The sequence below is a fragment of the Myotis lucifugus genome, unplaced genomic scaffold (assembly GCF_000147115.1).
Source record: "Myotis lucifugus unplaced genomic scaffold, Myoluc2.0 scaffold_119, whole genome shotgun sequence".
NCBI lineage: Eukaryota > Metazoa > Chordata > Mammalia > Chiroptera > Vespertilionidae > Myotis > Myotis lucifugus.
The window spans coordinates 2,828,275-2,852,215 of record NW_005871167.1 but is presented as its reverse complement, the minus strand read 5'-3'; the positions used below and the strand labels follow the sequence as shown (position 1 = coordinate 2,852,215).

At 40.2% G+C, this 23,941-nt stretch overlaps 1 protein-coding gene and 1 non-coding gene across 2 annotated transcripts; both read right to left on the bottom strand.

The window, feature by feature from the left end:
- Positions 1-6,018: 6,018 nt before the first annotated feature.
- On the bottom strand, positions 6,019-22,462 carry PRIM1 (DNA primase subunit 1). The gene is made up of 13 exons (XM_006093611.3): positions 22,307-22,462; positions 21,581-21,738; positions 18,209-18,315; positions 18,064-18,137; positions 16,492-16,628; positions 16,020-16,078; positions 14,424-14,533; positions 13,802-13,890; positions 13,506-13,635; positions 11,677-11,746; positions 10,707-10,798; positions 7,542-7,640; positions 6,019-6,134 (listed from the first exon to the last, which is right to left on the bottom strand). Exons 1-13 carry the CDS (start codon positions 22,407-22,409, stop codon positions 6,115-6,117), a joined length of 1,248 nt encoding a protein of 415 aa, XP_006093673.1. The 5' UTR covers positions 22,410-22,462; the 3' UTR covers positions 6,019-6,114.
- On the bottom strand, positions 11,080-11,220 carry LOC111827023. Its single transcript, XR_002830484.1, has one exon. It is a non-coding gene; the product is annotated as a small nucleolar RNA SNORA58 (small nucleolar RNA).
- Positions 22,463-23,941: the final 1,479 nt, after the last annotated feature.

Sequence of the window (23,941 nt, the reverse complement as noted above, 5' to 3'; positions counted from 1 at the left end):
CAGTCACTTCCTCTCACTAGTGACCCGTCCGCGGCCGCCGGTCTGTTCCCAGCAGGGGTGGTGACGAGTCTAAATAAGGATAAGGATTCAGAGCTGGACGCGCGGGCCTGCCGGGAGCTGTCTGCTCCGAGCCACGTGGTCCGAAGATAGCCGGCCCCTTCCGTCCCCCAGGTTGAAGCGTCTGGATACGTGAAGGAAGGGTAAATGCCACGAGAGAAGCCAGGTTGCTTCTGCAAATAGTGCAGCGTTATTATTTCGACTTTTGCTTTTCCTTTCTCAAATGATGCAGGAAATTATGAGGTTTTAAATAATATGGAATGCTACAGAGGTTGTATTCACACCATTGTAAGGTAGCAGTGACCTACAGGTTAACCCTTATTTTATTTTTGGAATACACAATTTTGACTGATGTTGAAGTCATATATAAAATTCTTTTTGCCTGATATTTTAGGCGCCTATTACATATCCTGAAACTCATCCATTTGGGTCCAGCACCCCACATTAAGTACCCATACAGTAGTATTCTTTTTATTTTTTAGAGAGGGAGAGAAAAACACTGATTTTTAAAAAAATTTTATTTTTAATTACAGTTGACATACATTTATATTAGTTTCAGGTGTACACCCCAGTGATTAGACATTACATAGCTTACTAAGTGATCATCTCGATAAATTTAGCACCCATGGCACCATACATAGTTATTAGAATATTATCAAGAAACATTGATTTGTTGTTACACTTATTTGTGCATTCACGGTTTGAATCTTGTATGTGCCTTGCCCAGGCATGGAGCCTGCAACCCTGGCATATCAGGATGATGCTCTAACCAACTGAGCTACCTGGTAGAATACTACAGGGCCCAGTAATATTCTTGAAAAGTAGAATGTAAAATCAGTGTTTTGTTAATGAAAAGGCCCTGACTCCCATACTCTGTCAGCCCCACAAAAGGACTCAACAAATACAGTATTGTATTACCTGAACCGGTTAACACTATTTGTTTGACCTATGGCTTTAAGACAATTGTGGCTGCCTTTTAAGGAAGCAGTGAACATTTAAAATGCTCTGAAAGCTACTTTAAAATTTTCAAAATCTTTACCATAATGAAGTGAGAATTAGGATTAGTGAATTAGGATTAAATGAGATAGTGAGTTTACCAGGAATGAGAAATTCTTAAATTCTCTTCAGATAGGAGAGGCAACATTGTGGAGTGATTAAGAACACGGACTATGGGCCCTGGACAGGTAACTCGGTTGGTTAGAGCGTGGACTTGTTTAAACCAAGGTTTTGGGTTTGACCCCCGGTCAGAGCACATACAAGAAGCAACCAATGAATGCATAAATAAAAGGGACAACAAATCGATGTTTCTCTCTAAAATAAAAAAACATGGACTCTGAAACCAGATTACTTTGAATCTCAGCTTGGTTACTTAATAGTGACCTTAGGCAATTAACCAATTTGTGCCTAATTTCCTCACCGGCTGATAATGGTAGTTACTTAATAGGATTGTTAGGAAGATTAAATTAGGTAAAATATGTACATTACTTAAAATGTATTTATTGTTACTATTTATAAACTTATAGATAGAATTTCTACCTAAGTAAATAAGTGACCTGGAAGATTAGTCAACGCAGTCTATTTACCTCGAGATTGTAATTGCCAATTAATTGTAATTGTCCAGCAATTGCCAATTAATCTCTTTAGACAAATAAACCTACCTACATTTTTACCATTCCCCTTTCTTTGCCAAAAAGCTCACTGACTTCTAACTCTGCTGTTAATAACTCACTAAGGAAGGGTCTATTTTCTTTCTTTGGGTTTCTTTATAAATTGGGCAAGTTTGGAGATGGAAACCAGTTCTGTGCCCTTTGTTTCTGTAATTCGTACATATATAGGAGTTGGCAAATGAAATAAGAAAGTCCATAGTCTGCCCTAGCTGGTTTGGCTCAATGGGTAGAGCGTCGGCCTGTGGACTGAAGGGTCCCAGGTTCGATTCTGGCCAAGGGCGCATGCCTGGGTTGTGGGCTCAATCCCCAGTAGGGGCGTGCAGGAGGCAGCCAATCAATGATTCTCTCTCATCATTGATGTTTCTATCTCCCTCTCCCTTCCTCTCTAAAATCAATAAAATATATTTAAAATAAAAAAAAGAAAGTCAGTAGTCTTTTTTTTAAAAATACTTGCTTGAGGATATTTTTCCCATTGCTTTTCAGAGAGAGTGAAAGAGAGAAGAAACATTGATCCACAGGTTGCCTCCTGAAACCCAGGTATGTGCCCTTGACTGGGAATTGAACACGAGACCCTTCAGTGCATGGGCCGATGCTCTAACCACTGCACCACCAGCCAGGGTAGGGAAGTCAGTAGTCTTTGAGCATTTTTCTGCTGTCTTCAGGAATCAAACATTTATTCTTACATGTGTATGATATGTTTTATAATTAATTTTATGGGCTAGTATACCAACTTTTATCCAAGGACTTTATATTGAAGTACTGACATACTTCAATATTAGACATATTGGAAGCTTAAAAGATCTCATTGAAAGTGTAACACCAGTCCTATTCTCATTCTGAGTTCTTAAGGTGAGCCAATGAGTCTTTATTAATTTTGTATTTAGGAATTTCAATTGATCCACTTTTTCCCCAAACTTGAAGACTGAACAATACATAGTACACAGAAGCTCAAATAATGCAGAATTTTGAACCATAATCTTTAATATTTTTTCTTAAAAAATTAGAAGAGAAAGAAATGCAAGGCATTTCAGTATGTTTTTAAAAAAATACATTTTATTAATTTTTTTACAGAGTGGAAGGGAGAGGGATAGAGAGAAAAATCGATGAGAGAGAAACATCGATCAGCTGCCTCCTGCACACCCCCTACTGGGGATGTGTCCGCAACCAAGGTACATGCCCTTGACCGAAATCGAACCTGGGACCCTTCAGTCCACAGGCTGACGCTCTATCCACTGAGCCAAACCGGTCAGGGCCATTTCAGTATGTTGACTGTATTATAGGGTTTGATATAAACCAAAAGATTATATTTAAAAAAAAGGGTGTGGTTATAGAGAAAACAATGTTAAAGGAAATGCAAATTCCTTTAATTTGGAATATTTTCATAAATCACAGAAAGTACCAGTCTGATAGCCTGCTTCCCAGTGTTTCTCAGAAAACAGAATGCAAACCAAAGGGGCTGTTTTTTTGTTTTGTTTTGAATCCTCACCCAAGGATATTTTTCCATTGATTTTACAGAGTGGAAGAGAGAGGGAAAGACAGAAACACTGATGTGAGAGAAACACATCGACTGGTTGCCTCCTGCACATGCCCTGACCAGGCCTGGGCTGGGGAGGAGCCTCCAACCAACACAGTGCCCTTGACCGGAATCGAACCCAGGACCCTTTAGTCTGCAGGCCAGCGCTCTATCCAGAGCCAAACGGGCTAGGGCAAAAGGGATGTTTTGTTTAGACTGGTTGTAAAACCAGAAAAAAGAAATCTGACACTTTAGAATCTATCAAACAAAATCAAATACAGAAGAAATGAAAACTTTAAAGTTATCTGGATATATAGAAAGTCCAAGTGTTTTGACAAGTATAACTGGTTTTATGTTGGTGAAGTTGGTTATTTTTTTCTAAGCTGCTTCTTTATGATGTAGACTAATTGTTCCAATTGTTCTGTAATCTAAGAAGGAGCTACGATTACAATAGTTGTAAACAATACTCTACTAGGCCATCTACACTAATAAAAGAGAAGTATGTAAATTGGTCATCACTCCGCTACAACCACCAGCCAATCAGGATGAGTATGCAAATTAACACAACAAAGATGGCAGGTTAATTTGCATAAGCAGGCATGGAGCGAAGACTAAAGGCTCCAGCCCAAGTGAAGACTGAAGACTGAAGAGGCTTGGCTTCTCTGCTGCGGCCGGACCAAAGGCCTGGGTCCCAGAGGAAAACCGGTGCCGGCAGCCAGGGGAAGGAATGCCTATTGCGTGAATCTTCATGCAACGGGCCTCTAGTAATATTATAACTTAGTAACTCACGTCTTTTGAATTAAAGTTTTGGTAGGTTTAGATGCTCAGTTTAAAATGACTTTTAAAAGATGGGCAGTGGGGTGTGGCCTGATCTATAAAACTATCAGTAAGCAAAGTAGTGACTGAATACACACTGCAGGTATAATTAAGTGTCTAAGACTTAAGGATAAAGCCTTCATTCACCTAGAATATTTATTCCCGAAATATGGATGTTGTAGTTGTATCCAGCAAGCTGAGATTAAAGTCTTGGACATATTACTGCTCAGTTACCTCTATATATAGCAACTGGTAAAAGTGAGTATAACAGAAATCTTAGAATTATCCTATATAATAAAAGCCTAATATGCAAATTGTCCCTTAGACTGGGAGTTCGACCAGGGGGCGGGGCTGGCTGGCCAACAGCGGGAAGGGAGGCCCTGGCTGGCAGCTGCTAGGGACCCTACCTGTGCACGAATTTTGTGCACCGGGCCTCTAGTCTTTATATAATACTAGAGGCCTGGTGCACAAAAATTTGTGCACTGACGGGGGGGGGGGAGGGGTTCCTCAGCCTGGCCTGTGCCCTCTCACAGTCTGGGACCCCTCGGGGGATGACCATCTGCTGGCTGAGGCCTGCTCCCCAGGGGATTGGGCCTAAGCTGGCAATCAGACATTCCTCTGGCAGCCTGGCAGCCCTCCGGGGATGTCCACTTGCCAGCGGGGAGCAGACCTAAGCTGCAGTCGGACATCCTTAGAGCTGCTGAGGAGGCAGGAGAGGCTCCCACCGCCACCGCTGTACTGGCAGCCGGCAGCCTGGCTTGTGGCTGAGCAGAGCTCCCCCTGTGGGAGTGCACTGACCACCAGGGGGCAGCCCCTGCATTGAGCGTCTGCCCCCTGGTGGTCAGTGTGTGTCATAGTGACCAGTCATTTCTAGTCTTTCTGCTGTTAGGGTCAGTTTGCATATTACCCTTTTACTATATAGGATAGAGGCCTGGTGCACGGGTGGGGGCCGGCTGGTTTGCCCTGAATGGTGTCCTAGATCAGGGTGGGGGTCCCACTTGGGTGCCTGGCCAGCCTGGGTGAGGGGCTGATGGCTGTTTTCAGGCTGCCCGCACCCCCTTCAGGGTGGGGGTCCCCACTGGGGTGCCTGTCCAGCCTGGATGAGGGGCTGATGGCTGTTTTCAGGCTGCCCGCACCCCCTTCAGGGTGGGGGTCCTCACTGGGGTGCCTGGCCAGTCTGGATGAGGGGCTGAGGGCTGTTTTCAGGCAGGCCAAGCCTGCAACTGAAGCTCCCAGTCTCTCCTTTTTTTTTTATTCTGGGATTTATTCACCTTCTGTAATTGAAACTTTGTTGCGGCTCTAGCTCCGAGGCCAGCTGGCTGAAAGCAGGTACCTGGGGTTTGTTTAGCTTCTATAATTGCAACATTGTTGCACCTGGAGCTCAGAGCTGGGCCTCGGCAGGCGGGGAACCTTGGCTTCCTCCATTGCCGGGGCAACCAAGCCACATGTTCGCTTTAGCTGTGTGGCTGCCAGCCGCCATCTCGGTTGGCAGTTCATTTGCATATCACCCTGATTAGCCAATGGGAAGCGTAGCAGAGGTATGGTTAATTACCATGTTTGTCTATTATTAGATAGGATTAAATTTTTACATATTTATCTGCAATCAACTTATTCTGCCCATTACTGTTCCTTCCAGCAACCTGGACACTGCTTTGGTGGTCTTAGGAATCTTTTCAACATAATTATTTCTCAAGAAAAGGAAATTTTGCTTTGAGTATTAAAATGCATACAAGGGCCCTAACTGGTTTGGCTCAGTGGATAGGGCGTCAGCCTGCGGACTGAAAGGTCCCAGGTTCGATTCCAGTCAAGGGCATATACCTTGGTTGTGGACACATCCCCAGTAAGGGGTGTGCAGGAGGCAGCTGATTGATGTTTCTCTCTCATCGATGTTTCTAACTCTCTATTCCTCTCCCTTCCTCTCTGTAAAAAATCAATAAAATATATTAAAAAAAAATAAAATGCATACAAGGTTCTGCCATATTTATTTCATGACTCTTCAAGTGTTTGATTCTTGGTTGAAGATAGAAGTTATCCACATTAGTTAGAGGGGAGTTGTTATCTTCAGAAGTCTTTTTGTAAATCTAAAATAGAATAGATTTTTATCAGAGGATAGTAAAGGAAAACAAAACAAAGCCCACTCTGATTTGCTTAATGCTTCCACTAAATTAAAAAAAAAAAGGCTGTGTGGCATAAAGATTTGCTTTCACATTTACTGAAGCCCACATTATAGGCTGGGCTAGTACAGAACAAGAATACAAATATCACCAGTTGGAATGGCAGCTTTAACAAGGCTTTCCAAGTTCAGAGTCATCATTGTTCATTCAACAGGCACATATTTGAGTATTTACTATGAATAGAGCATTATTTTAGGCACTACTGTTTAGCCATCACACATTTTATTATGAAGCGGAAAGGGAGTTTATATTTCTATAATGTTGGCGCAGTTTTTCATGGTATTCATCAATCTCTTAAATAATATTCACAACTGATTTTTTTTTTGGCGTACACATATGCTCTGGTCTCTCCTATCCAAAGAATGCTTCCTTTGACACTGCTATACTCTTAGCACCTCCCTCTAGTTCCTATATTCAACAGGATTTTATCAGTTACCTATTGCGTTTGAAACTTGATGTTCTTGAAACTTTCCTTTCTCCTGGTTTCTGTGGCACTTTTACCTCCATCTTTCATCTCTCCACTTGTAAATCATTACCGAGTCTCAAGGATTGCAGCTTTTGGGGATCTCCAATGCTGTCCTAATGGTAATAGCCCAATTGGCCTTTTGGGTTCTTTCTAGCTCCTACCTCTCCAGATATACTGTTGTTAGATTTATCTTTCTAGACAAAACTACAAATCATGGCACTCCCTTCCTTAGTCTGCTTCTTCAGATTTCTAGCTCATCACTCCCTGACACATCTTTTTCCAAATTAGCCATACTACTTGATGGCATCCACAGTGATCCAACGCTTTTTTGTCTCTATGCCTTTGCTTTAAGAATGAATAACCGGTCTCCTTTTTCCATTCCTATACCCCGATCTTATCAAATCTCTGCTTGTGGAAATACTACTCATACTTTAAGGCATGGTATATTGGCACACGGGGGGGTTAGACTTCTTATAGCAGCTTACTGAAGAGTTCTAATACCACTCTTTAAATATGAAATCTTCTCAAGTTATTTTAATCAGATGATATCTTTCTTAGTATTTTGTACCAGTTAGTACTTCCTCGGGGCAGGAAGGCATGGTGTGGAATTCATCTTTGTATAATTCATCTTTGTTTCCCACATAGTACCTGACACTTGGAAGGTGTTTAATAAATATGTGTTGAACTGAATTAGGGACCTTAATTTTCAAAAACACTAAGGACAGTAAGATAAATCAGTAACATTTTTGGGAGGGCAAGGACTAGAGCTCTAAAACTGCTCACTTGCTGGATGCTTTAAACAACTATGCTAAGATCTAAATAGCTAAAAGGGAAAGGCATAGTCTTACCACTCTTCTTGAGAAGTTCTCCTTTTCGGGATTTATCCAGGTTTTCAAGAAACTTTTCAAAAACTTTTACATAAGGGCCTAGACTGGTCTTCTTATAATCTAAATTATAATGACCATGCATTAAAATTAGCATTTTGGCAGCAAGAATAACATGAAAGTATAATTTTAAGTTTCTTATAAGAATTCTATACCAATGTTGTCTAATAGAAATATGAGAAACGTATAATTTTAAAGTCTAGTAGCCACATTAAAAAGGTGAAATTGATTTTATACTTTAACTCATCCCAATATTAAATATCTAAAATATTATTTCAAAGTATAATAAAAATGGCTTTCATACTAAGTCTTTGAAATCTAGTATTTTGTACTATTACATCTCAATTTAAATGCTATACTATCATCAGAAATACTTGATCTATATTTAGATTTAAATTATAAAACATGCAATTAAAAAAGTAGGTTCATATACCCCAAATTTCCAAACACACATAAAAGTTTTCTAATAATTAAATCAACCACCAGTTTTTAAATTTAAATCAATTAAAATTAAAAAATTAGCTCCTTAGTTAATACCAGCCAGATTTCAAGTGCCAATAGCCACAGGTGACTACTGTATTAGACAGTACTGCTCGAGCACATTTAACCACATGGACACATCTACTCCAGTAGTCAGGCTTTCTAGTATTAGATCAATATAATCTATTGTTATGTGGTAAGTTCCATGCAACATTTCTTTCTTTATAAAGTGTGGAGGCAGCCAATCGATGTTTTTCCCTTCCTCCCTCCCTCCCTCCCTCCCTCCCTCCCTGTTCCTCTCTTTCTCAAATCAATAAAAGCATATCCTTGAGTAAGGATTAAAAATAAACAAAAAGAGAAACGTCACTATGAGGGCGGAACATCGATCGGCTGCCTCCTGCACACCCCCTACTGGGGATCAAACCTGTAACCCAGGCATGTGCCCTGACCATGAATTGAATCAGCAATCTTTTGGTGCACGGGATCATGCCCAACCAACAAAGTCACACTGGGTGTACTAACAGGTTTATAATGTAAATATCAGCTCCCTGCCTTATTTCTGACCATCTTCTTGAATGGCAACTGATTTTTCTTTCCTAGCACCCATTTCTAACAAATGAACACTTTCATTGTTATTTAGAAATCTGAGGCCATTCCTTCTAAGAGGTCTGCTTTTGGGTGGGGCGGGGGATGAGGGAAGTAGGCTGGGGTCTGAAAGCTCTTAAGTTCTTTTCTTAATTCTCAGTGTTCTGAAATTTCAAATGATGTGCTTTGGTATAGGTCTTTTTCTTATTATGCTGAGCCCTTTTATTTATTTTATTTATTTGTTTTTTATTTTTTAAAATATATTTTATTGATTTTTTACAGAGAGGAAGGGAGAGGGATAGAGAGTCAGAAACATCGATGAGAGAGAAGCATCGATCAGCTGCCTCCTGCACACCCCCCACCGGGGATGTGCCTGCAACTAAGGTACATGCCCTTGACTGGAATCGAACCTGGGACCCTTCAGTCCCCAGACCGACGCTCTATCCAGTGAGCCAAACCGGTCAGGGCTATGCTGAGCCCTTTTAATAAAGTACTCATTACAGGGGTGTTTTCCTATGTAATTTTGACAATTATTTCTTCCCTGTTCTATTTCTTTTTTTGAAACTCCCATAGACAGATAACAGACCTCCTGAAACAGTCTTCTAGTTTTAACTCCTAAAAACAATAACCATCACCACCACCGCCACCATTTTTGTATTACTTTCTGGGAAATTTCAATTATTCTTTTCCAACCCTTCCACTGAACTTTTTTTTTTTAATATATTTTATTGATTTTTTACAGAGAGGAAGGGAGAGAGATAGAGAGTCAGAAACATCGATGAGAGAGAAACATCGATCAGCTGCCTCCTGCACATCTCCTACTGGGGATGTGCCCGCAACCCAGGTACATGCCCTTGACCAGAATCGAACCTGGGACCCTTCAGTCCGCAGGCCGACGTTCTATCCACTGAGCCAAACCAGTTTCGGCTGAACTTTTTATTCTAAAGATTTTTTATTTTTAAGACCTCTTTCTTGTTTTATTTTTAAATTTTTTTATTTTGACATCAGAGAAAGAGGAAGGGCGAGAGAGACACACACATTGATTTGTTGTTCCACTTATTTATGCATTCATTGCTTGGTTCTAGTATGTGCTCTGACCAGGGACTGAACCCACACCTTGGTTAGGGAAAACTCTCTAACCAACTGAGCTACATGGCCAGGGCTCGCTCTTGTTTTATGCGTGTTTCTTTTTTACAGTATTCTGATCTTACCTGATGGATGCATTGTCTTCTTATTCTCTGAGATATTATTTTTAAAATTTTTACTGATTTCAGAGAGAAAGGGAGAGGGAAAGATAGAAGCATCAATGATGAGAGAAAAATCATTGACAGCTGCCTCCTGCATGCCCCATTTGGGGATTGAGCCCTGCAACCTGGGCATGTGCCCTGATTAGGAATTGAACTGTGATCTCCTGGTTCATAGGTTGACGCTCAACCACTGAACCACACCCAGCTGTGCTGAGATATTAGTGTTTTTAAAAAAGGTTTCCTTTGTTCCTTTCATTGTCTCTTTTCTCTGAGTTCCCTTTTCCTTTTCTTTTCTTTGTTAATCCTCACTTGGGGATATTTTTCCATTGTATTTTAGAGAGAATGGAAAGGAAGGGAAGAGACAGAGAGAAACATCAATGTGAGAGAGACACATCGATTGGTTGTCTCCCACATGTGCCCTGACCAGGGCCAGGATCAAGCCTGCAACCAGTATGTGCCCTTGACTGGAATTGAACCTGGGACCTTTCAGTCCGCAGGCTGACGCTCTACCCACTGAGCCAAACCAGCTAGGGCTCTCTGAGTTTCTTTTTCCAGTTTACTGGTATTCTGATTTTTCAAATATTTTGAACAGAATACTTTTGTAATTACTACATAAACTTTAATAGTGGAATGTACTATGTTTAGGTATTATGTTAGAGCTGGAATAGATAAAGTGATATCTGAGCTTGGGCTTTGAAAGAAGGGTAGCAATATTTGACTAAAAAAGGTTAAACAGAGATCACAGATCTGCTCTGCCCATTATAGTAGTCTATATAAAAAGCTTATGTTAAAATGAGACTTCAACATATTAACCTACCTCTGGTTCTATGTTTGTTATCAGATTCAGCTTTGTTCTCCTCTTTTTCTTCTTCATTAGTGGAAATAGCATCTAATTCATGGCAGATGGAGCTACAAATAACAGAATAAGAGAATTTTAAAGTTGGTTCTTGGTCAACATTACCCAGAGTATCATAGCACATGAATCTCTCAAGATTTTCTGTGAAAAAATCATGTGGCCAACTAATTTGGGATATTCTAAAAGCCATAATCTCTTCTCAGAGTTTTACATGCATATTAGCATATTAAAGTCTGGAAAACCTTTTTTTTTTTTTTTTTTAATAATTAAAAGAGCAGATACTTAATGTCACTCATTCTCCATCATGAATAACTCCACAGGTTGAGAGGCAGGAAAATGTTGAAGTAATGCAACCAATCCAACCACTGAATAGAATAGGCTGGCTAAAACTGGCACAAACACCAAATTACTTTTGCATACACTGTCCCCCCTGCCTGGCCATGAGCACAGTCAGGCAAGGTCTACGGGTATGCCCAAGACTGGGAAATCTTGCAGTACAGAACTTTTAATCTGTTTAAGTCAGCATTTCTCAAACTTATTTGAACTTAAAAATCTTTTTCTTTTTTTTTTCAAATTATAAGAGAAAGTCTATTTAGAAAGTTACAGAGAGAGTAAAAGTGAGCTAGCTGGGCTGTGTAGGCTTAGGAAACAAGTTACAGAGACAGAAGAAGGGCCCTTAGAGCTTAGCAATAACATACCTGGGGGAAGATGAAGATGCCAGTGTGCTCCTGAGAGGGAGAGCACACTTTTTCTTGCATAATAGCAGCTGAAAAACTAGTGCTCTGTGGAACTCACGAGGAAATGTTGCTCGACTAGGGCATCATCATATAGCCTCAGAGCGGCTGACTCTCTGGCAGGGATCTAATCCAATCTACTTCAAATTCAGAACAACAATCACAAACAGAAAAGTGATCAATGATCTGGAACATACCTTATGGTTGGAACAGTAAACGGATCAAACTGATCCACTTTCTGTAAATCAATAGGCACTGAAATTCGACCTGTAAGAACCAAAAGTTATAAATGAATGATTGTGAATACAAATCATTATAGGCTGTTTTGGCTAAAATTTTAATTAGAAAATTGAAATTTAGAAAAAGGGTTAGACTTATCTTTAAATACAGTAGGAATATAATTTAAAAGTACTTTCATATTAGCTGTGTCTTTTATTTTTCTTAAAAACACCACCAAAACATAGGTGTGAAAGACTGTTAAGCTATTACCTAGTTGCTCTTATCTATACCTTTATTTCTATCTCCCTCTTCCTAATATCCTTCTATATTTAAGTAGAGAATAATCTCAAATTGAGTAAATCTTGAAAATTGAAATGAAATAGATGGAAAGAGTTCATTTTATTACCTTAGTTTATGTGCTGAGATCAAAACAGACACCTATATGTTAGGCATCTTGAGAAAGCATTTTGGAAATAAAACAGACATTATACTACCCTTTTATAATATTCACACCTGGGACACTACATAAAATTTGTCACACCTCAAAAATTAGATAATGAATGTAAAGAATGCCAGGTGAATAACAAATAGAATAATTAGAAGAATTGAGAGTTGATATTAAAGACAGAGTAAAAAGACTGCAGCTAATTAATGGGAAAAGGATATAATTAAAATGTATTCACTTATTAATGGACACAATTATTTACCCGAACCTTGAAAATTAGAATAAGGGGATATCCAGTGAAGCTTTAGAATTAAGCTTAAAATTTAAGCTTATTACTAAAAGAAGCTAAAAACATAGTTGACAGGTTTGAAAAAGAGCTACATAAATGTATGGACTAGTTATTAAGGGAAACTAGGCAATTTGGGAGAACTGACTATGTGACAATTTTCTAAGTGCTTCATATTTTAGATGGTCACAATAACCCACTGAGGTAGGTACTATCATTATCTCCATTTTACAGATGAGAAAACCAAAGCACACAGAGTAATTTCCCTAACATCCCACACCCAGTGGCAGAGTTGGATTGCTGACACCAAAAAGGACAACTATATACTTTTCTAATGGATGGAGTAAAGTTATTCCAATATAGCCACTTTATACTTTAAAGTCAGTTTCAGTCCATCAAATCTTATCTAAGAGAAATGTGAAAGAGAAAAGCTAAAACTATTGAAAAACTACTGAGGGAGGCAGCATGGTGGAAAAAGCATAGAACTTTTGAGTTTTCAGAAATGAACTCTGTTCCTAGCTCTAAAACAATTTGTTTTTAGACTGTGGACAAGTCACTTTAACTTCTTGGGCCACTGTTTCCTCATCTGTACAATGAGAACTATTGTCCTGTAACTTCTAAGTTCCTTTCCAACTCTAATTCTAACACTGAACCACAGAAACGCAACTGAATATGTAAACTCATCCAGTAGCTACTAATCAACAATTAAAAAAATAAGTTAGCTCAGCTGGTTTGGGTCAGTGGCTGAGCATTGACCTATGAACCAGTAGATCACGGTTGGATTCTTGGTCAGTGCAAATGCTCATGTTGCAGGCTCAATCCCCAGTAGGGGATGTGCAGGAGGCAGCCGATCAATGGTTCTCTCTTATCATTGATGTTTCTGTCTTTCTCTCCCTCTCCCTTCCTCTCTGATATATATATCTATAAAAGTTAACTTAGGTATTAACTGACAGAACAAGGCCTCAATCTTTAATATGTCAGGCATCATATGTATTCACACCTAGTGGCATGCTTGCTAAAACAAAAAAGTAACTTTCATTTCTTTTTTAGTTCCCCTTATTTTCTTTTCATAGTACCTGTTTTAGGATGAACACTAAAAGGGCTCTTCAGCAAATGATTGATTCCTTTGCTAACATTGATATCCAGCCGTGGAAAACAGTACTGGAGCATGATCTCCCACACAAGCAACTGTCCACTTCTGTCATTCTAAAAGGAGATGCAAGTCCAGCATGAGGATCAGTAGGAACTTTTGAGGATTTCTTTCAAAGTGGTTAAAAGGTGATCTCCAATCATCTTTAACTTAAATGGCAAAAGAATCAGAGTTTAAGAATTATATTATTATATTTATAATACAGATTTCCATGTTGTATACCGGATATATGGCCTTTTTCTTCAAATGCTCCCAACGCTGAAGTGAACTGTGAGGCTTTTGGAAGATTTCTTGAAGGCCATCATGCATTGGTGATGGGTCATTAAGGAACATAATCATTTAGGGCACATCAACAAACAACTTATTTTCTGTATGTATTACCACAAGAATATCTAGTTTAGATAGAAAATAATTCTTGTTTTCTAAAATGCAACTATTAAACACTAAAAAATAACCCTGTAAAAATGAAGTGGTGATATGACAGAAAGAATGTCAAAATAACTATATAGGTTAATTAAAATCTTTCCCTGGTCTGTACATATTTTGACTAAATGATTCAGCATTCTTTAAATAATCATTAATCCTAGGACTACCAACTTCCATAAAGAGGAAATTTGTTTATGAAATGGCCTCATGTCTTATTGTATTCCAGAGTGGAGATAGAAAAAATGTAGAAATACAGGAGATGTTTTGTATAAAAAAGATTAAACGTATAAGTATATGAGAAAAACATTAGAAAGATTGTAAAAAAAAAAAAGATTAAGTACATGAGAATATGCAGGCAGAACACATATATAATATCAATACAAGTAGCTCACATAGAAATGGTCTTGGGAAAGGATATTGTCAGGAATAAGAGCTAAAATCTTATCACAGCTTTCTTTACTTCCAAGAATATCTTGATCAACCAAGGCATATTCTTCAAAGTATTTACTTATTATGTTTATAGATTTTCTGTAGGAATAACAATAACAAAATCTCAATACTACTAGCAACACATACCCCACAATAACTTTTGTTGCTATTTAGACTGAATTTCTAGAACTTAACTAGGTAAAATGGGACTAATACCCTTCTCACAGTTATGAGAGTTAAGTCTAAGGGGAAAGAACCTAGCATAGTGCCTGGCTTAGAAGAAATATTCGAGAAATGTTTACTTCTGAAACTCCACAGCTTAGCAGGTTAACCACATCATAAATACAGGGGTGGGCAAAGGTAAGTTTACAGTTATAAGAAAAAGTTCATTCTTGTATTACATATATTTCCATACGAACAACTGTATACCTACTTTTGTCCACCTCTGTATATAACAAGGATAGGAAGCAACCAATTCAGGACAACATAATACATTAGTAGTAGAATGTGGGATAGTCTACAGTTTCTACTCTGAATTGCTTGTTTTAACACCTCAGCAATTACATAGTGCTTAGCAATCTGCAAATAGAGTTCACATCTACTGTTTCATTTAATTTTTGCCACAATTGTAAGATGGAGCAGATATTATTCTCCCCAATATACAGATAAGGAAGTAGAGGCTCTAGTATTTTGTTAAGGTCAGAGTAATTGTCAGCATACAGACCTTACTCCTAATGCAATGCTTTTTCCACTGTCCTAGAGAAGTAGTGAATTCAATGGAAGAAGTATGGGTATGGGATCAAGCAAATTATATAATCCCTCCAAATCTCACTTTGTTAAGTGGAGACACCATCATATCCCTCATGGGGTTGTTGGGAAAACCAATGATGTAGCACACAAGGGACACTGAATTAATTCTAGCTATTATTGCAAAATGCTACCCAGCAGAGAAAATTGGTAAGGTGTATAGAGCAAGAACAGAGCCAACTTTTTGGACAGCTTTGACAATCCAACATGGAGTCACTGTCAGCCATGACAGTGATGTCAAGTGCTAAGCCAAGACTGAGGTAATGGGGTGTAATGGGAACACCTTTATGAAGGGACTGGAACGCCCAAAACCACCAGTCTGGACGGATAAGGACTCCATATGGACACTGCTATTAGTGGGATAATCACAGTGGTGGGCTATAAGAACTCCGAGCTCCAACCACCCAAGGCTGGGGCCCGGCTGTACCCCGGGTAACACTCAGAGCCCACTCCACCGGCTGCGTGCTGCATTTCAGCTGCCTGGCTTGAGACTGACACCCATCTCTCCACGTGTGGATGCTGCCAGTGACTGGGACTTGCCTGAGGAATACTCACACTGTTGGTTTCTGTCAGGTAAGCTCTTCCTTTCTATGTGAACCTGCATGGGACTCTACCGGCTTATTAGGAGGTCTCCCCTAATAAACCTGGCACTGTGGAAGCCAAACATGTGTGAGTGACTCCTTTCGGGGATGCTTCCTTGCTCAGGACACAATGTACTACAAGCATGTGCAGGTAAAGCAGACACAACTTAAACTGCATGGAGTCTTTTCCAACAGACCTGACAAAGGGGTGAATTTTTTCACTTAGGTGAACTTTCTTTTTAACATCTTGACCACCCTGAAAAATAAACCATCAAAAAAGACCTTTATGTATATTATATAACATAAGTGAAATAATTAAAATATTTCTATAATGTGTTCTAAAGATATTGATTAAATTGTGTAAAATAGAAAAGCTTATATGCTATTTTATATAGTTTCAATACCTATAACTTTCTGGGTTAACTTTACTTGACTTAATTGAACAAGAAAAGTAAACTATTAATCTTCCTTTTGCAACAAAGGAGGATATTTAAAACAAAATATGAAATATCTTTAAAAAATATAGCACTGATTTTGATTGATGTACTAGTAAGATCACCTACTCTGGAAAGTGGATGCTATAAAAGATAGTTTAATTTTTTTAACTAAACATAATCTGCTTGGTAACATCTAGCAAAAAAATACAAATTATCATTAAGAAGAGCTTACCTTTACAAGACTCAAATACTCAACTATCCCAGACCGCACTGCGGAGGACAGTTTTCTAACCGAGTCATCACAGACCCAACAATGAACACCTCTTCTTCCAGAATATACCCAGAGGCGATGCTTAAATCCAAAGTCCTCTGAGGAGGGGAGACATAACAGGTTTTAAAACAAATGTATAAACTCCTGGTTCTTTCTTACTTCCTATTTTCATTTTTTACCTCTTGTCCACATGAACTCACTTTAACTATACTAAACTATTTGTAGTTTCCCATCCCCTTCTCCCCCATGCTCTTGCTTTTGACTATCTATCCTGGTCTTTGACAAGAATTTCCTCCTGCCCCAGCACTTCCATTTCTCTCCCTTAAAGACCCAGTCGAGGGATATTAAAGGAGTTAATAAATTTTTTTTTTTGCAAATGGCTTTAAAAAAAATTTTTTTTTATTGATGTTAGAGAGGAAGGGAGAGGGAGAGAGATAGAAACATCAATGATGAGAATCATTGATTGGCTGCCTCCTGCACGCCCCCTACTGGGGATGGAGCCTGCAACCCAGGCATGTGCCCTTGGCCGGAATCGAACCTGGGACCCTCAGTCCGCAGGCCGACGCTCTATCCATTGAGCCAAACCAGCTAGGGCAGGAGTTAATAAATTTAAAGGGCTTTGAACAATGCCTGGCACATAATAAGACCCTATTTTATTATCATTCTTTCTTTTATTTTTAATCCATACCCAAGGATATTTTTTCCATCGATTTTTAGATAGTGGAAAGGAAGGGAAGAGATAGATACGGAGAAATATTGATGTAAAAGAGACACATCATTTGGTTGCCTCCTGCATGTGCCCCTGACTGGGTCCAGAATCAAACCCGGGACCCTTTAGTGTGCAGGCTGATGCTCCAACCAGTGAGCCAAACTGGCTAGGGCTCCACTGATTTTTTTTTTTTAGTGTGGAAGGGGGCAAGGTTGGAGAGAGGGAAGGGAGACATCAATGTGAGAGACACATCAATTGGTTGCCTCCCACAAGGGCCCTGACCAGGGCTGGGGATCGAACCTGCAACCGAGGTATGTGCCCTTGACGGGGAATTGAACCCGGGAGACCCTTTGGTGTGCAGGCTGACACTCTAACCACTGAGGAATATTGGCCAGAACTTTGTTATCATTATCACCTCTTCTGGGAAGCCTTTTCTGATCCAATCTCTTCCCATTCGTATATCCACTCCTGCTGTCCTATATTCCCAAATGTAATCCTCAGTTTTCTTATTTGTCTCCTTCTTAGACTGTGTAACCTACTTGAGGTAAGAATTGTTCTTTTGTATTTCCCTCATGTAGGACAGCACCTAGCACATAGAGTTGCTCAACAGATAATTGAATTGGGAAAAAACTCACTGGTTTGATCACAGCTTTATTAGAGTTTCAACTCTAACTTTATTGTAATCTTTTATTTTCCGATTACATGTTTTAAGGAAACATGTTAGAAATTTATGGGATTTGATTATAACATGGTATAGATAGAGTAATATTTAGAGGAAAAGAGATTCTTACATTTGACCCCACTCAGACACTGCTGATACTTGCCCTTCAATGCTCGGTCGATGATGCGTATGGCCATTGTCATGAGGGTCCAGCACTTAGAACATATGTCTGCAGAACTGGAGGAGAGTCATCGTTACTCACTGTCAATGATATCACCCACTCTACCAACAAAGCCTGCGGTGCTTACCTACAGCATCTCCTCACATCATCATAGTCTGTCATGTCGATGTCAAACACCAGTTCTTTTTCCTGAGCCTGGAAAGCTCCCAGCTTCACTGTATTATGTTGATTGGGCTAAAAGTACAAAATATCAATCAGTTTCGATAAGAGCTGCCATGCTGCCAAATATGCTTGAAAAAGTGACCAAAGAAAAGTGAGAAACCATATAATGCCAAGCTGATGTCCGTTCATTAATTCAGATCCTATACATCCAGAATTGATGAGTGTAACTTTCATCTACTTAAAGCAGGGTTTGGTAAATACATATTATCATCAAATTTTTCCCCCTAGTTCTACTGAGATATAATTAACATTTGATATTGTATAATAAATATTTCACCAATAGAAATAATAATAAAGCCTTTCTAGGTTTCTGATAAGGAAAAGTACCTATAATTAATGCCCTATTGCAAGGCATTCTTTTTTTTTAATTGAGATTTTATCCTTTTATTTAATTTACTTATTTTTAATATATTTTTATTGATTTCAGAGAGGAAGGGAGAGTAAGAGAGAAACATCAATGATGAGAGAGAATCATTGATCGGCTGCCTCCTGCACACCCGCTACTGGGAATTGAGCCTACAACCAGGGCATGTGTCCTTGACCGGAATCAAACCTGGGACCCTTCAGTCCACAGGCCGGCGCTCTATCCACCGAGCCAAACCGGCTAAAACTCAAGGTGTTCTTAAGGATCTTTATTTGTTGCTGGACATATAAATAACAAAAATGTATTTTAAACTTTTCATTAATTCAAAAAAATTTCCCCAATTAGTTTGAATTGAGTCTTTGGCTCAGGCTGTAAGTAGTCTCCTTTGAGGTTATGGGTTACCAGATAAAGAAGACCGATAATACAGACACTTATTTTGATCCATCCAAACCTGAATGAAAATGATAGTGAAAGGTTTTTTTTTCTTTTAGAAAGGCACAATAAGCCTTTAGAAAAAAAAACAGAGAGGGGACAATACCACCATGATTTCAATATATATATATATATATATATATATATATATATTTCAGAGCGGAAGGGAGAGGGAGAGGGAGATGGAAACATCAATGATGAGCGAGAATCATTAATTGGCTGCCTCCTACACGCCCCCTACTGGGATGGGCCCTGACCAGGAATTGAACCATGACCTCCAGCTTCATAGGTCAATGCTCAACTGTGGAGCCACTCCAGCTGGGCAATACCACCATGGTTTTTATAAGGAGACCCATAAAAACTGAATCTTAAGCTCTCAGTAAGGAAAGGTAAGTAACTCTCTCCTTTGATCTTGGTCTATCTTGTGTCTTTTACGTTTCTCTATTTTTATCGTTATTAGTATTAATCCTCACCTGAAGACATGTTTTTATTCATTTTAGAGAGGGAAAGAGAAACATTGATGTGAGAGTAGAAAGAAGATGGAGAGAGAGAAACATCAATGATGAGAATCATTAATGGACTACCTCCTGCACACCCCCTACTCAGGTATGTGCCCTTGACGGGAATCGAACCAGACCCTTCAGTCCACAGGCCGATGCTCTATCCACTGAGCCAAACTGGCTAGGGCATGCTTGCTGGCCTTTTTTCACATGTCTTCTCTTCTTCCTCTGGGATTTATAGTCAGAAAACCCGCGTTCAAGTCCCCACTCTATCATTTAGAAATTGTGTGACCTAGGAAAAAATTATTTGAGTTCTCAAGGCCTGTTTTCTCCTTTGTAAAAAGAACAGTGAGAATTTCTATGAAAAACAAATTATACATCTGAAAAAGTTCCATACAAAATCTATTATCCCATGTGTGTATTTTTCCTCCATGTGTGCATTTTTAAGGAGAGGAAGAAGGGCAATTTTGGTATGTTCATTCATTGAACAAATGTGTACAGTGTAGCCCTAGCTGGTTTGGCTCAGTGGATAGAGCGTGCGCCTGAGGACTGAAGGGTCCCAGGTTCAATTCTGGCCAAGGGCATGTGCCTGGGTTATGGGCTCGATCCTCAGTTGGGGAAAAGCTGATCGGTGATTCTCTCTCATCACTGATGTTTCTATATCTCTCCCTCTCCCTTCCTCTCTGAAATCAATAAAAATATATTTAAAAAAATATATGTACGGTGTACTCTCTCCACCAGGCACTATTTCAATGGCAGGGAGACAGGAGAGATGGAAGTCTGCAATAGGCCTTACTGAGTAAGGACTTGAAGGAAGTGAGGGAATGAACCAAGATATTTGGGGAAATAGGTTCTAGAAAGTGAAACTCTTGAGCAAGGGTAGTGTGGCAGGGATGGGGTGAGTGACAGGGAGAGAGGGGCTTTTACTCTGAGTGAAATGGGTAGCCACTGGAGAATGGTTTTGAGCAGAGGGATCACAGGATCTGACTTTTTAAAGGATCACTCTGACTGCTGTACTAAGACTAGACTCTAGAGCAGTGGGTCCCCAACCTCTTTTTGGCCATGCCCCACCTAAAATCCTGATGCCCCCCCAACCCATGACATAAAATTCTTATTATTCAAAAAGTGAACATCTATTCACGTGGAGGAAGCCTAAAAGGCCATTAACTTGGTCTAAACAAGCTTCCAAAGAACGTGGTATCCATGAAAGAGAAAAATAAAAGAACAATAGGACAGTTGAAATACTGAGGAACAAATCACTAAGAAATTGTTAAAAACAAAACAAAAGGAAGTGACATTAAAAAAACAGCAAAGTTTTAAGAATTGAAATGCATAAACATGTCACCATATATATACTGTATCTGAGGCCCCTAGAACCATAAGAAATGCAAAAAATTCACTGTTAATAATTCATTCTCGAATTGCCCCCCCTCCCTAAAAATCAAATTGCCCCCCTATGGGGCGTGTGCCCCACGATGGGAACCACTACTCTAGAGTTTACAGGAGCAAATTGTCAGGAAGTTTTTACAGTCATTCAGATGAGAGATGATGATGATGGTAGTAGCACTGGAAGCACTAGTTGGATGTTAGGTATTATTATGGTAGAGAATTCCTAATACAAAGGATGCAGGGGTGCGAGGGGAATGAAGAATAACTCCAATGCCGGGAGAGAATGTAACTCTCTTTTAATACCCTTCCTTAAACCATGCTGATTTCCACATTTAGTCTTTCGGCCAGATACTCAAATTTTTTTTTTCTTTTTTGTCTTAGGGAGAATACAACCAATTCACATACAAAGTATTTCCAGTCAGTAATGAACAGTATCAAGGAACAACAACAAAAATTGCAATCAACTTGTAAAAACAGTTAAATAAGTGTTGCTCTTCTAATAGAATAAATTATAAAAACATAATCACAAAACGCTGGGGGTTCTTGGTGCTTTTAAAAAACCCACAACATACATAAGACCCGAATTCCTTACTCTGTGGGAATATACCGCTCCTATATCAATCTTGTATGGATTCATTTTCTGCATCTCCTTTTCCAGATCACTCTGGTTGTTGAAGGATTGGTAGCGAATGTAAATGTCATCTTTCAACGTGAATGAAAATTCACGGTGTTGAAAGTAATTCTTTATCACTGCAAATACATGTACATTTTAAAGTTAATTTGGTAATTTTAATAAGCCCTTTACTGTGCTACATGTAAAAAAAAAAATAAAAAAGCCAAGACCTAGTCTCTCATTTGAAGGGGCTTATTACCACACGGAATCTCACAGGGAAAAGTAAAAATGAGAAAATGATGCAGAAATATTTTAAATATATACCGCCCCCTCTGTCTCCTCGGTGGGCACTGGAACATCCTCCCGCGACCAGTTAAGTGCCTCTCCTCCTCCGGGAGGTGCCCCTCCCACCCCGATGCAGCTCATGCCTCTGCGACTTCATCCTACGACCCGATAACCCCTTGCTCCGGCTCAGGCGCCGAAGGTGGGTCCGGCCACGCAGTGGTAGGAGCGGCGGCTCAGCCTTTGAGAGTGGCCGCAGGCTGGTCATGAAGTCCTCTCTCGGCCCCTTTACATTTCAGCGGTGGTGGTGGTGGGGCTCGAGATAATGCCTGGGCACTACATCTGGACAGGCGACAGTACCCTCCCCGAACCCCTTCACATTCCCTCCCCGGCCTGCTACCACCCGCTCCCCGCCGCCATCACCTCCGCCATAGTTGAGCCAGCGGTAGTACTGGGCGTAGGGAAAGAGCCTCCGGTAATAAAGCTTAAGCAGCTCGGGCAAATCGGCTGGGTCAAACGCCTCCATGGCGCGCGCTACTCAGGCCCGGCAGGATTCTGCAAGAATTGGCGGGAACCACACAAGCGCCTCCCCCACTGCGCCGGCGCAGCGTGGCCGCGGCCCGCCGTTTGCAGGGGTCGCTGGGAATTGTAGTTGCCACCTGGGAGGTTGGCCTGTGGCGTGGGCGGCGCTCCCGGTGTCCCCGCCCACCCGCTTCCACAAAGGGTCCTCTGCTCAGGTGCAGGGAGGAAGGCCGCGCCCATTCCAAGGAGATGGTCTGCGGAAAGGTGAGCCCTGGAGCATATTGACTTAGGTTATAATGAAGGAGTAAAAAAGATGTTCGCTAATTTATGAATATTGTAGAAAGAATACATTTAAACAATGTGAAGCAGTATATTTTAGAGGGTCTGGATATTAGTTCTTCATAGGATTACGGGGTCCAATAGGTGGAAAAATTTCTCAACCAAATGGGAAAAGCAAAGGCTATTTATTCAGAGCTTGCTATATCGCCAGGGAGTCAGCTGCTGTCACTTGCATTTTGGCACCGCCTAAAAGGCAGGCAGAGGAGAGGGAGAGCTTTACGGTGGAAAAAGGTTTCAGGTGTGCACTGATTCAAGGCTATTTGTATGGGGAAGATGTAGGTGGGCTAACTAGGAGTGGGGCATCCCATGTGATTTGGTTACAGGTGCCTATTGGCTTTTTTTCCCCTGGTTGGTCCTAAGTTAGAAGTGGAGACAAAAATTAGGGAAGTTGCCAGTTATTAATCAGCTTCTGGCCAATTTGGGCCAGTTGTTACAGGGATTATTGTTTGGCTTCCTGGACTGGCACTAGAGACAGGGGTCTGATTTATAGCAGGCTGGCTTCCTGGGCTATGTATTATAGAAAGGAGGGTCGGTTTCCTGGGTACGCTTCTGCAAGTTGTGGGTCAGAGTTCTGTTTTTATTTATTTATTTATTTTTTAAAAAATATATTTTATTGATTTTTTACAGAGAGGAAGTTAGAAACATCGATGGGAGAGAAATATCGATCAGCTGCCTCCTGCACACTCCCTACTGGGGATGTGCCCGCAACCAAGGTACATGCCCTTGACCGGAATCGAACCCGGGACCCTTCAGTCTGCAGGCCGACGCTCTATCCACTGAGCCAAACTGGTTAGGGCCAGAGTTCTGTTTTTAAACATGGTCTGGCTATTGTTTGTTTGTATATTCAGTCTCTCAAATAGAACACACAGGAATACTAAAACTGGATTTAGAGGAAGCTTGCAGAATCATGGAGAGCTTGACAAGATGAAAGGAGCTTGCGTGCTACAGATCTGCAGACCTGCCAGTCAGTCTTGCCTGGTCTCCTCCTTGCAAACGTGGACTGTGGGTGGGCAGTCTGATAGTAATCATTATCGTGTTACTTTAAAACCATCATTTTCATGAATTTTATTTTATTTTTTTAAAAAAATATTTGTGTTGATTTCAGGGAGGAAGGGAGAGGGAGAGAGAGAGAGAGAAACATCAATGATGAGAGAGAATCATTGATTGGCTGTCTCCTGCGCCCCCACACTGGGGATG